The sequence below is a fragment of the Phacochoerus africanus genome, chromosome 4 (genome assembly GCF_016906955.1).
Source record: "Phacochoerus africanus isolate WHEZ1 chromosome 4, ROS_Pafr_v1, whole genome shotgun sequence".
Classification (NCBI taxonomy): Eukaryota; Metazoa; Chordata; class Mammalia; order Artiodactyla; family Suidae; genus Phacochoerus; species Phacochoerus africanus.
The window spans coordinates 128,070,183-128,084,707 of NC_062547.1; the positions used below are offsets into that span (position 1 = coordinate 128,070,183).

The 14,525-nt window shown below is 44.2% G+C and overlaps 1 protein-coding gene across 5 annotated transcripts in view; it reads right to left on the reverse strand.

Annotated features, from left to right (window-relative positions):
* Positions 1-14,525, reverse strand: part of ZNF608 (zinc finger protein 608) — a 113,838-nt gene that overhangs the window by 49,822 nt on the left and 49,491 nt on the right. For all 5 annotated transcript variants that reach the window (XM_047778524.1, XM_047778522.1, XM_047778520.1 and 2 more), the window contains one exon: positions 13,413-13,668. In XM_047778524.1, the coding sequence (XP_047634480.1) occupies positions 13,413-13,668 (256 nt within the window). The remainder of the gene's footprint in view (positions 1-13,412; positions 13,669-14,525) is intronic.

Here is a 14,525-nt window from a genome sequence, read left to right on the forward strand (position 1 = left end):
CAAAAAATACAGGTGTTTCTTGATTTATGCAATTGTGCCCTTCCAGAAAATCTTACTAAACACAATTATTTTGTATGAAATGTAAAATGCTATTTTTGCTTAGTTACCATGGAGGATTATAAAGGTATATTGCTTCTCACATGCTTTTCTAGCCAGGTACTGTCACTCAAGGTACTTTTTACAATTCAAGTAACAAACAAACAAAAAAGTTCATGTGTAATAGAAGAAAGGCTTTGGCTGCCTCCTTTAAAAACTGACTCTTTGAATGTTTTCATTTGGTTCTAACTGATCATCTTATGCTTACCAAGTGGCCTGGCACACTCCTGCTATCTCGTCACTTTTCATTCACAATCAGAAGGAAATAAACACGGCAAGGACACCAAACCAGGTGAAGCTGCCAGGATTTTTGCAGCAAATGAACACCACAAATTTCGGCTCCCTGACCATTCCCTGACATTCCTCTTTAGACACCAGACTACTCTTTCTACTGTCCAGAACGCGCAAAGGTTTTTTACACAGAGTCAATGTACCCAAGTTCAGGGTGGATGCTCTTGGCAGAGGATCTGCATCCCCCTTGGATGAAAAGTAAAGCCTGACCGCACCAGTCAGGCGTGGTCAGGGTGGGAGTCAAATCTGGGGTGGGGGTGGGGGGAGGCCTATCAATGAGCCAGAACACCCAGACCCCAGGGGACCAGGGTTAGTCAGCCCTGAATGACTCCCCAGAGGAGGAGCCTGGAATGGTCCAGCCCATCTTCTTCTGAAACCTTGGGGTGAGCAAACATGGGCAAGCCTCGTTCCCAAGGCATCACGGAAGTGACGAGACCTCTGTGGCACTTGATTCTCCGTTAGACCCTGCCTCGATTTCTACCCCAGTCATAAATGCCCCGTATTCCATTTTTTTCCATTTGAGAAAACGAGGAAGGTTGTGCCAACCACAGCCTCAAATACTCACGAGTCACACTCAACATATGTCACGCTTTGTTGAAACTGCATACTTGGCAACGTGCTACTGCAGGAAAATGCAAGGCGGGCAGGTATAACTGATGATATTTATTTTAAGAAGGTACTTAATTCAAAAGCTTGTTATAAAATGAAACATGCTGGAGGGCATACACTTCACAGATTCTCACGCAGCTGAGGGTTTGAGGTTAACGGTCTCCTTCGGAATCACTGAAGAGGAACGTGCCATCAATATAATGTTAAGGAGCTCCCTGCATGCTGCTTCTTTGAAAACTGACCTTCTCTTCCCCTAATCCCCTAACTGGGTCATGTGTCCCACGATCAGCTTAGAACTTAACATCTTTTTAGAACTCCCTATGAATGTGATAATGCCTTTCAGTCACCCAACGAGCAGAGGTCTTGGAAGAGACAAGTTCAGCATGGCACTAGAGCCTTTGCCGAGAAGAATGGGCACAGCTCCGCAATTTCCGGTCTGTGGCCTCCTAACTTGTCTGCCATTGAGTGTTCAAAGATTTCTTGAACTCAAAGCGCCACTCACACGCTTGCTTACTGCAAGCACCCTGACTCTAGATGCAATGCACCTAGCCTCAATCATAGTTATTTCTGCTTTTCCTGCCTCTCCCCTCTCAATGCTAGTTTGAACTAGAAATAATGCCCCGTGTGTACACTGGAAAGTGCTGCTAAGAAGCTGTTCTCTGAGAGCACTGGCTGGAACTAGGTGGCTTTTCATTTTCGAGCACGCTCCTGGGTCTTCTCCAAAAGCTGCAGAAAGTGGTGGAACGCATCTTTGCTGGCTCTCTTTAAACAAGTCAGCCTCTGCTGCTACTCAGGCGAAAATGAGACACATCAGATGCTCTCGGTAGTCAGATCTTTCAACTTGACTTCCTTCAAAAGTTGTCTGTCAACGTGGGTATCAAGACAACACTGACATGACAACGTACAAAGCGTGCAGATGTTCGTGCAAGTCCCCAAAGGGCTGGCGGGAAGCAGCTGCCCACTGAGCCAGAAGAACATGTGGCATCGCCTCTGACGCACAGGAAGCGCTCAGCCCTTCTTTCTTTCTTAAGAAAGAGGGAGTCAAAACGAAATTTGCGGCATTTTTGTAAAAATATTTGGTGAATATTAAATTTTTTAAAAAAACATTTCCTTCTATAAGTCGAATTAAGTTCCCACATTTCCGTCAAAACCTCAAAGTGACAAGCAAATGTTTATTTGCCTTTCAGCATATTTTTGAAATAACTGGTTATATTCATAGACACGCACACACATCAACAAACACAGACTTAAAACCAGGCAAGGCTGATCATTTTAGGTACAATCTTGAAATCCAGAAAGGACACAGACTCATTTCACTTTGTCCGGACCACAGATTCTCTATAAGAGTCACAGGTCTAATGATGGGAGTTTTCCACATAAATGAGATGCTAATTACATGGTGTTGGCAGAGCAACGTAAAGTTCCCCGGGCAAAAGTGCTTAATTGTTCAGGCCTGCCAAAAGTGTCATGTGTCATGTAAAGGGAATAGCCACATTTCTTAACACCCAAGGACTGAAATGCTATGAAAGTGTCTCAAAAACGTACGTGAGTCAGCAGGCATCATCACAAAAATGAATATATATATATATATATATATATATATATATATATATACACACACACACACACACATATATATATATAGGGGTGTGGTGATATGTAATTGCACGATTTACTATTTAGTTATAGCAATTATCAAATGAGCAATAAGGGTCTTGCCTACCACACACCACTTCTTATCCACCCCCGTCTTGAGTCTCCTGCCTGCTACACCAGGCTTTGCTAGATACTCTGCAATTGTGCCCCTGAGCCTAATTCTACTCCAACTTTCTTTGCTGAGAATGGCTTTTTGCAGTCTACGCTATTCCTTCTCCCATATTACAGCTCATTTTGCTTTTGCCTGGGAAATATTAGCCCAACTTATTTGAGAACAGAAGGCCTGGGGAAGGGTACATAGGGGAATGCTTTGGTAGATATTACTTTTTAAAACTACAGTTAACAAACCCGACTAGCATCAATGAGGAGGCAGGTTCGATCCCAAGCCTCGCTCAGTGGGCTAAGGATCCGGCATCACTGTGAGCTGTGGTGTAGGTTGCAGATATGGCTCGCATCCCGAGTTGCTGTGGCTCTGGTGTAGGCCGGCGGCTACAGCTCCGATTAGACCCCCTAGTCTGGGAACCTCCATACGCCATGGGTGTGGCCTTAAAAGATGAAAAAATAAAAAAAGTAAAAACTTCCTAGATGGTTCTTCCTCCTGCTGGCATCCCCAGAGGCAGCCAAGGGAAGAGGCTGGGGTAGGGAAGGATGCTAGAAGTGGGGGGCAGGGCAGGGCTGGGGTGTGCCACAGAGCAATCTTCAAAGTGCTAAGATACAGCAAGTGACAAACCATATCTTATCAACAAACTATGCAGCGCAAAGGTTTTTCTGTAAAGATCCTGTCCTTCGTCCGTCCTTATTCTGCAGGAGCAGAACCCAAAAGAAAGACATTTGCAGAGACAGAAACAAGAGTGACTTCGATTCCTCCCCAGTTCACAATGGATGCTTGACAGACTAATTTTCTCCCCTGGGTGTTTGAATTCCTCAGATCTAAAAGTCTCTTTTAACTTCACTCACTTGGGAGGAAAAAAGCTGTAAAATGTCATTCTAGACACAAGCAGGAGTGAACGCTAAAGCTGCCTCCCATCCAGGGCACAGCCCTCCACCAGGCAACGCCCTGGCTGCACACTCTCTCTCAGGGAATATCACTGTACAGACTCACCGGCCTTCTCAGGTTGGGCCATTCTGATCTGTAAGACAAGGACAAAGTCCCACTCCCGTCCTGTCTAGGACAGGACACTGGACATGGGCACTGCAAGCTATGCCCTTGACTTACAACCTCATGCCTTTTGTCATCAAAATGTCAATGAGTCCAAAGTTGGGGAGGGTAACTGAGGGAGACCCTCCACCAGGGTGGTGCCAACTGGTACAACCTTTTGGGAAAGCAGTTCAGCGATTCATGTCCTCAAGGGCATGAAAAATGTCTGTGGCCTTTTATTCAGCAATTTTGCCTCTTGAAAACTGGCGCCAAGCATAATAATTGGAAATTCATAAAACAAAAACTTCATGCACAAAGATACACTACACAGTGCTGATGGTGATCGAAGGAGCTGAAGGCAATGTAAATATTAGAGGAATTTTAATTTTTTGCATCTATTCCACGTAATGTACCAGTGGGAAATGCATATTAGAAAGCACTTTAGTAACATCAGCAAAGCTTATCTTTGAATATTAACATTAAAGGGGAAGGAGTATTCAAAAGTGTACAACCAAATGATCTCCATTACATTTTTTAAATGCATATTTAAAAAGATAAGAAAGAAATCAACAAATTCAAGTGGTCACCTGAACGGTGAGATTACAGATAATTTTTTGTTGTTGTTGTTGTTTTTTTTCCCCCAAACTTCTTCAAATGGTCATGTATTCTTTTTATAATCAAAAATTAAAAGCATATGGAGGATATAAATGATTCAAAGGGAAAAGCACACCAAATATTTGCTTCTCCTTTTTTCGGTGGAGATTAGTCTAACAACAGCAAGGTCCTAAGTTGAAATATAATAGAATATTGTCAGATTCGATAATGACTTTAAAAAAATCCGTGACAAAGTCAATTTCCGAAGCTCTCACTTCCAGATGAGGTGGGCCAAACAATTTAAAGGTAACATATTTCTGAGAAGAAAGCTTCACTCTTCACACTTAAACAGGCATCAAGACCATATTACTTTGTTCCACAAATTTATTCAACATTAGACAAGCATATATGGCGGCACCTAGGCCGTGACAGGGACTAGGGATCCAACAGGGAACACACGCACTAAAAAAGCATCCAGCACAGGGGGGCTGAAAGGGATGGTTTGCACACAGCAACCCAGCTGAAAGCCGATCCAATTACTCTTGCTAGAACCTGAGGTTAGACCTATAAAGAATTTCCTATCATTCCACGCTTAAAAATAAAAACTCCAGGAGTTCCCGTCGTGGCGCAGTGGTTAACGAATCCGACTAGGAACCATGAGGTTGCGGGTTCAGTCCCTGCCCTTGCTCAGTGGGTTGATGATCCGGCGTTGCTGTGAGCTGTGGTGTAGGTCGCAGAAGCGGCTCGGATCCCGTGTTGCTGTGGCTCTGGCGTAGGCCGGCGGCTACAGCTCCGATTCGACCCCTAGCCTGGGAACCTCCATATGCCGCGGGAAGCGGCCCTAGAAGAGGCAAAAAGACAAAAAAAGAAAATAATTAAAAAAAAAAAAAAACTCCATTTATGACACCACATCTTACTCCAGAGCTCTCTCTCCAAAGAGCACTTTGTGAGATGTCCAGGAACTTTGGGGCAGGGATAGAAACCCACAATACCCAGGAGGAGGTGTCAAGAGCAGGGCTGTGAAAGGCCAGACGCTGTCGGTTCAGACTGCGGCACCAGGTGTGCTGCCTGGCACAGGTGAATCCTTTTCTAAGGCTCCTCCATAAGGAGTTTACTTTGGAGTTTGTCCTGAGGACTGAAGGAAATTACTTGGCAAGCTAACCCAGCATGATGTCCTGCGCAGAATAAATGCTCAACAAACAACCCTTTCTCTTGTGCATAAAATATACCTGTTTACACAGAAAAACGACAAAGAATCAGGTAAGGACAAAGATGTAAAAGTCGATGAAATGGCTTCCCGGAGTAAGTGGTAGTGATTGCTAATGAGTATAGGGTTTCTTGGAGGGTAATGAAAAATATTCTAGAATTAACTGTGATGATGGTTACACTACAGTGAATACCCTAAAAAAAACCACTAAGTTGTACACTTTAAATAGGTGGCTGGTATGTTATGCGAATTAGATCTCAGTTCCCATCGTGACTCAGCAGTTAACGAACCCGACTAGCATCCATGAGGATGCGGATTCGATCCCTGGCCTCTCTCAGTGGGTTAAGGATCCGGCGTTGCCGTGAGCTGTGGTGTAGGTCTCAGACGCGGCTCAGACCTGGCATTGCTGTGGCTGTGGTACACGCTGGCAGCTACAGCTCCAATTCGACCCTTAGCCTCGGAACCTCCATATGTAGCAGGTTCGGCCCTAAAAAGACAAAAAGGAAAAAAAAATTTGCTATAATAATTGTATTTGAAAAAAATGAATGGAATATTTTAATCCAAATTCCCAGATGGGCCAAAAGCTATTCCCAGCAACCCATGAGATTATGTGAATTTTGCAATCAGAAAATAACAACTTCAGGAGTTCTTGTTGTGGCTCAGCGGTAACAACCATGATTCATATCCATGAGGATGTGGGTTCAATCCCTGGCCTCGCTCAGTAGGTTAAAGATCTGGGGTTGCCACGAGCTGTGGTGTAGGTCTCGGACTAAGCTTAGATCCCGAGTTGCTGTGGCTGTGGTGTAGGCCAGCAGCTACAGCTTCAATTCAACCCCTAGCCTGGGAACTTCCAAATGCCTCCAGTGTGGCCCCAAAATACAAAAAAGGAAAGAAAGAAAAAGAAAAAAAAAAAAAAAAGAACACCTTCAGTTCCAAGTCATTATAATATTCCACCTCCGGTTTTCTTACCAGCTCCTTTACAGGGAAAAGATACACAAGCACCCAGAACAATACCACACACATAAATTTTTAAGACAACTTCTCACATCTTTTTTTACACACACACACACCCCTCAGTCCTAAGAAAAGTTTAAAATGTTTTGCATTCTCTATTCACATACAAGAATATATTTAGCTTCTGGATCAACCAACCAAAAGAGGAAACCAAATGCCTTTAACACAGTGAGTTTAAAACTCACTGCGTCATTCCTTAACACCTAATGTCACCACCAAAATACATACGCAAATAATGCAAAAGAACAAATGCTTGATCCAGAAACATGAAGCTGAATCCTATGAGTTAACCGCTTATTTTTCACACTGAACAAGAGGTGAAGGGGCTGCCTCTGTTACGGCTTTCCAGCAACACGCAAGCGCTCATCATATCCAGATTGTGGCCACATTTCCTCCCCAGGAAAGCATAAAAGAGGTCCAAGAAAGCATAAAGCAAAAACCAGGAAAAGGGCCCTAAAAGACCTCCCTGCTCCCTTCCTTACTCTCTCCTTTAGTCAACATAATTTGGGCATCTACCGTGTGAAAATCTCTTCTCCATTTTGCCCTTCCGTATTTTTCTCAGAAGCTGGCCACATTAGTTTCAGTAATCTTTTTTTTTTAAAAATGAGGAGTGCCCTTGGTGGCCTAGCAGTTTGGGGATCCGGTGTTGTCACTGCTGTGGCTCGGGATGCTGCCGTGGCTCAGGTTCCATCCCTGGCCCACGTACTTCTGCATGCCACGGGTGCAGCAAAAAAAAAAAAAAAAAAAGAAAGAAAGAAAGAAAAAAAAGAAAAACTTGTGATATGTTTGTAGTCGTTTATAATATATATCACTGAACCAATGTTACCTAATTAAAACATTTTTCGCCATTGCACACAGAATAATCAGAGGCAATGAAGATGGGTATGGTCCAGCAAATACACAGATCTGATTTGCTATCTGGGCTGCCTTCTGCCTGTGAAAATGGGTGGCACTTGTACACTCTGGAAGATGCCTCCTTTGAGCTGCTCCAGCAGCAATGGGGATGCGCATCAAGAAACAATCACACTTTCGCCAGCAACCATCACCACGGAACGGCCTGGTAAGGTGAGTGGGAGCCCATGTACAGAGTGGAAGTAACGAGCAGGTCTTTCAGTCTCTCAAAGCCTCTGAAGAGTTTATGCTAAGGATCCTGGCTGGACCCTTATTGTCATTAGGACGGTGATGAAACAACTACGCTCACCTACAAAACTCGCATCCAGGGGGCTGGTTTACCCACATTTGGCACAGCAGTGATAGGGAGCACGCCCATCAGCCAGGTGAACGTTCCCCACCACTGCACAGTTGTGATCGTCACTGATACAGCAGTAAGGAAATGCACAAGTGAAAGTGGCATCTTACTGCCCTTGTGAGTCAAAGCCGAATTTATACAATCACTGGGAACTATATCAACAAACAGTACTGTTCCACTTATTAAGGTACTGTGCCAACTCTGTGCTCAATTCCCGTAAATACAGAATAAGCTTGGATTAATACTCAATATCTCTTGAATCTAAACTTTAAAAGAAGGTTCTGTTTTCAAAAAGACTGGTCAATACATACTGCTGAATAGGAATAACAGTAGCAGAGTCGGCTCCATCGTCAATTAGGTAGGATCATTTATTTGCTCTTTATTTTATTTATATTTATTTATTTATTTTGCTTTTTAGGGCCACACCCGCAGCATATGGAAATTCCCAGGCTAGGGGTCGAATCAGAGGTACAGCTGCCCACCTACACCATAGCCACAGCAAGGCAGAATCCGAGCCAAGTCTGCAACCGACGTCACAGCTCACGGCAACACCAGATCCTCAATCCTCAACGCCAGATCCACTGAGTGAGGCCAGGGATCGAACCTTCATCCTCACGGATCCTAGTCGGGTTCGTTAACCGCTGAGTCACGTAGGGAACTCCTTAGTAGCTTTTTAATGAACTAGCTTGAAACCCCCTCTGCTGCACATTCTTTATGACTTTGGTGATGCAGAAAAAGTAGAATTTAAGAACATCTCAGGTGCTTTACAAGAGAACCACTTACTCATCTGATTCATTTAAAAATGAATTCCCAAGGTCCCTTTTCTTTCCTCAGAAAACACAGAACATCAGGTGAAGGACCAGACATAAACAAGCATTCCTCCTCTCACACTACGTGTTTTCTCACAAGCTCCCATTTGTATTCCCACCATCGCCTCCGGAAACTCCCAATGTTTTCTGAGCACAAACCTTTATTCACTTCTTTTATCAATTTTCCCTAATACACTGGGCTTATGAATTAGTTCAAAAATAATTCAGCAGACCACACAGAAATGAAGTCATCGTGTCTGGCTTATTGGAGAAACTAGGATAAGTGGTAGCCATTAGCTGTTCATTAAACCCCTCCACACTTGTGTGGAGTTCACATTCAGGGTCAAAGCTGGACCCTCTTTCTCATTAGTTCAGTGATTAAACAGCTATGCTCAGCGGCCTCACTACTTACAGCACCTTAGACGTTATCCTCCCAGCGAGGTAAACAGGGCAGGTGTCTCTGTCCATTTCACACCTGGGAAAACGAGGCAATGATACCACCTGACGTCCTTAAAAGGAAAAAGTCAGGCAGCTTGCAAAGGGCCAGGACATCCCCGCCTTCCCCTGAGAGAGTAGTTCTCATCCTTGTTTGCACATTAGAATCCCCCAGGGAGATCTGAAAATACACCAATGTCAGGTCACAAACTAGACCAAACTGGCAGCCCCGCCAGACCTGGGAAATGCCTGGGAGGGAGTGGTAGGTACCTGGGCATCGGCATAATTTACAAGCTGGAGAGGTGATCTACAGACACAAAGTTGAGCACCACTGATCTATAACCCAAGAGGTTTAAAAGGCCAGCACTGGCAAATACAGATTTTCTTTCTCTCACTTCCCTTTCTTTAGTGGCTCTGCTTGAGGACAGGATGGCGGAGCCCTGGTAAACAACAGTCCGAACAGTAAACAATGGACTCAGCTGAACCAAGTATGTTCTCTGGTAGGGGGAAAGAAGAAGAAGAAGAAACCAGGATTCAGTAAGAATCGAAAGGAAAATACATTCTCAAAAGCTAAAAGGCCAAGTTCAATATACAAGTGTTTATACACATTGCTGTATACACCACAGTTTTTTTTCCCTGCCCTCCCCCAAACCCCCACAAAAAGAGCACATTTTCAAACAAATAACTATACATTAGCATGTGTGTCCCAAATGTCAGGAACGAAATGCTAAGGAAATTCTTTCCAACATCTGGGAGTGATTGTGTACACTACATCACTGCTCCTATGCATTCACCTTAAAGAGGAAAGATCAGAGCAGAATAACTATACATCCAAATGCAGTAATAGTTTTTCTCTCCTATTAAGCATGATCTGAAACCCACTAATTACTTCCAGAGGGAACTTCTTTCTTCACACTTTATTCCTGACTACAATCTGGTTCTCAGGCAACCAGGACGTCATGGACTGGCAGCAACACAAGGGGGAAAGTCTGCGATTAAAAGGACCCTCCTTTTAAAGGAGGGATTGCAAGCAACGAAACAATTAGGTACTTAGTGGGGATTTCATAGTCCAGTTTTGCTCAGCCAATCACCTTCCAGTGAAATCACAAGAACACTCCATATTCCCCCCCAAAGACTATAGACAGGAGCTTTCAAAACCTCTAGGATCTTAACACACGCAGACACACAGACACACACACACTTCACACGTCCGTCAATGCACATCAACTGGATTTGCAAAAAACGCTACCAGTTAGACAAAACCCTCAAAATGAAAATACCAAGGAAGAGATTTTATTCAACTCAATCTGTAGGACATGAATCAAAGGCAAGTGACAGTTTTATACTCACTGGACTTGCAGCTCTTTGTTACTGAGACCTCGTGCTAAAAAACCACCAGGGCTTACTTTCCTTCACTTGTCCCCAAATCCATCTCACTTAGCTCTGCCAAATAACTGGCCCCAAATGTGTTTGTTCCGTTTCTCTCTCTGTCTTTTCCCAAAACAGAAAAATTAACGGTTAAGTGGGTTTAATTTTTAAATCAGTACAAGAGCTTTAAACACACTGTACTGGGGGGAAAAAATGCAAATGGAATGCTCTTGAAAATGGTCACCCACTAAACACACATCTTATGACCCAGGCCTCCACTGAGGCGAGTTCTTAAAATTCTATGGAGGTCAGACGTTTCGTTTATGCAGCAAGAATAACGCTGTTAACAGCTCCATCTCCTTCTTGTCGCCACAGTAAACATCTACACATTCCAAATCCTGGAAAATGTGAGGCAATTCAAAGAAAGCTGAAGCCACAGAGGACTCCACTACTGTGCCTGAAAAGCTTCTAGAGCCATGAGTCTGCGTGTGAATGGAAGGAGGCCATCCACAGAGATGCACGCATCCCAGCAGATCAGGGACGTGGGACTCAGGAAATGGATTCGCAGAGAAGAGGAAGGAACTGGATCCAGAGGCTTTATGTATCTCTACTACCTCACAGCGATGATGAAAGTTCTTTAAGCAAATGGAGTATCACAGTTCCTTATCAGCCCTTGTCTTGCTATAGTTTTTAAACACAGATTTTTTTTCTTTTTTCTTCTGTCTCAATAACCCCATCTTTTACTAGAAGCCAAGGTTAAAAGTCAAAACCCAGCAGGCTTCTAAGTAAAGAGGAAAATAACCCAAGCTTTATAGCTGTTCCAGAAAGCTGGTGGCTAACTTTACATCTACCCCCCGGGGACGTCACATTACAGGAACGTGTCCTATCCCCCACTGGAATACATAAAAATCATGACAAGCCATAAACGGACGGGCGCCGAGTCAGAGCTAGGAAAGGGAAGGCCGTGCTTCACCCTAAGGAGTCGATTATCTGAGTACAAGGAAATCTGACTGTCAAGTTGTTGGAAATGAACCCTTACTCTTTCCAAACCTTTTGGTTCCCGACAATCAGCACTTACACGAATCCACCTTACTAACCTTATTAAGGTCTTGCTGTCTTTTCTAGACGTTTCTCACCACAATGCCAGTCTGAGGCCCTCTTCCACCACTTGTGCTCTAGGGGAAATCTAAAGGAAGGAGCACTGTGCCCAACCCAGAGGGGCAATGACAGAGGAACTGGTCCCCAAGCAGGACCCTTTGCACTGGGGTAGGGGGTGGGGGGGCTGAACAGGCAAGCAAGACGGGAGAGGTTGAATTCCGGCTCCTCTGACACCAATCCCTCCTCCTGTGGTTGTGTAGGACTGTTTTAAATGGCTTTCCAGTTAAGAGTACAAAGTGGGAGTAGCCCCAAAACCCCCCAAAATGTCTAAAATCAAAAGTAAAATTTAACTGTCGGTTCCATTCGAGCAAAGAAGAGCACTCTCCGTATCTACTGCTTTCATTCCCTTCGCATACAAGCCCATCTGTGTTTTTCCTCACCGAGCCTATCTACAGTTCTGTATTTTTTTTTAATTTAATGATAAAATCCATCCTACAAGAAAGGAAGTTTCCCTGTGTTCTTCATATTAGTCAATGGAATATACAGACTTCTAAGGATTGTTCTTACAAGTTCTGTTTTTCTATCTTGAAATGGATTGAGCTGTTTGCTGCCTTCTCACAACCCTGCTTACCCCATCACCTGATTTTCGGTTTTCGTTTTTATTCTCTTGTAGTCCCCAGTTTGCCACTATTCTTCACTATCGTCTCATAACTACTTCTTTCCCAATTACTACCCCAATATATTCCCCCTTTCCCATCCACTCAACCTTTTTACTATATTATTTACCTCCTCCCCTCTGAGCCTCAGCCCTCAATTTCTCCCCTTGATACAGAGGAACCGAAACGATGATTCTGAGTCTCAGATGCTTCTTGCCCTTAACTCCTCCCCTGAAAGACCACGACATTGACAAGGGTCATCTCCTTATCCTTGTCCAATCTAGCTCAGAGAAAATAAGTTTCCCTGTATTCTTCATCTTCCTTCAGTCCCCTGGGGCACCCTGGACCAAGTGTCATCCTCATCTGTTCCACTTTAATCACTCCCCAAGCAGCAATGCAGCCCTCTCCTTGATTACTCTGTAATGTCTGTTGGCCTCTGCCAAGGACACAGCCCATCTGAAACATGCTACCCTTGGTGATCATGCGCTAGGAGATGGGTCCAACCACGGTCTGGATCCACCGTCTGTATGACACATGCCTGATGTGTATTTCCAGTAGCAACAAGAGGTGCACCCTGATCCCTTTTCCCTGGCACCTTCGTGCTCTTGTGACTAACGGGTGGCACTTGCCAGAAGGCCTGCTGAGTTAAGGGGCGGGGAAAGTGCTCCTTCTCTGGCCACAGAAGAGAAGTGAGTGGCTCACCTGGGGCTTAAGCCTTTGCCCTTGGCATCAGCCACAGCCACATCATGGCGATGGCCTTTGCTAGATGCAAGGACCCTGGCTCAATTCAGAAGGTACATATAAGCCTCAACAACACAAAAACAACCACATCAAGACAGATGAGCCAGGAAACCAAGAAGAAAATGACCTTGATCTCTATCTCCTGTCCTCTTTTCCATGACACCTCTTAGGGGAATGGGTAACCCTCACCCTGCTTCTCACAGTCCTTCCAAGTTAGCACTTGAAGCAGAGAACCGCTTTGAGAGACACCGGATCGATCCTGAATGTAAAAGCAGCCGTGAACAAAAAGGGGAAAACGTAGCTCTTATTTCAACAAAAATCAAGAGAGCAGAAAAACTGCTCTTCTTTCCTCTCTGAATACCACAAACCAAATCCCCTGTACAGGTGGACACAGAGACATCATCAGGAAGAGGGCATTGGGGGGAAAAAGATAAAAATAAATGGTATTTACCTTCTTCTGTTTCATGCCACACGATCCCTTCCAAATTCACACTGGTCCCGGGTTCACAGGGCCCAAGACACTCTGGCTCTGTCACTACTCCAACTTCACACGTATTGACACCCACGGAACGAGTCCGAACCAAAAGCTGTTCAACCGGTGCTGCAATATTGGATGAAGATGGGGAAAAGTAGGAGGGCAGAATCTGAGGCGTGAGACTGCTGGAAATCGGTGGCGGTGGTGCTGGCACTGTAAACAGGGGGTCAACCTGAAAGACAGACAGGCTTACTGCAGTGGTGCTGCATGCTCGGAGCTCTTTTCAATGCAATCTGTTTACATCACTTCCAGAATACATCACCATTCCAAATGCCATTTGCAATTATAATATGCTTAGAGTGTTTTAATGGTGCCAAAATACAAAGCAGAATAGAAATAAGCATTTTCGTTTTATCATGACACACAAGGTAAACAATGGAGCTCTAGCTTCCTGCTAGTTACAGGCAATGTCTTTTTAAACTCACCAAGCGACAACCTTTAGCCTCCAGAGATGTGAATGAAGATGCTTTGCAAAATGAAGACTACTTCTTACTTGTCATGAAATCTTATTTTCAAAATTACAGTATTTTTCCAAAGGAGAAACTAATAAATACCCACATATGCATCACTCGACATTTAAGCACAGGAGATGGACTAAAATTGTTTTCAAAGTACTTGATAAACCACAGTGAATTAAATCACTACTAAAATTGATTAACTTACTCTGCCAAATGTATACAATACATAAACTTGATTACACACACGGAAACACCGAAACTAGATATCATTAGCATGTATAAAGCATCAACTTTTTTTTTGTCTTTTCTATGGCCGCACTCACGGCATATGGAGGTTCCCAGGCTAGGGGGTCTCATCAGAGCTGTAGCCACCAGCCTACGCCACAGCCACAGCAACTCGGGACCCAAGCCATGTCTGTGACCTACACGACAGCTTATGGCTATGCCAGATCCTGAACCCACTGAGCAAGGCCAGGGATTGAACCCGCAACCTCATGGGTCCTGGTCGGATTCGTTAACCACTGAGCCACGACGGGAAGTCCCGCGTCAACTTTTAATTACGCATTCTACC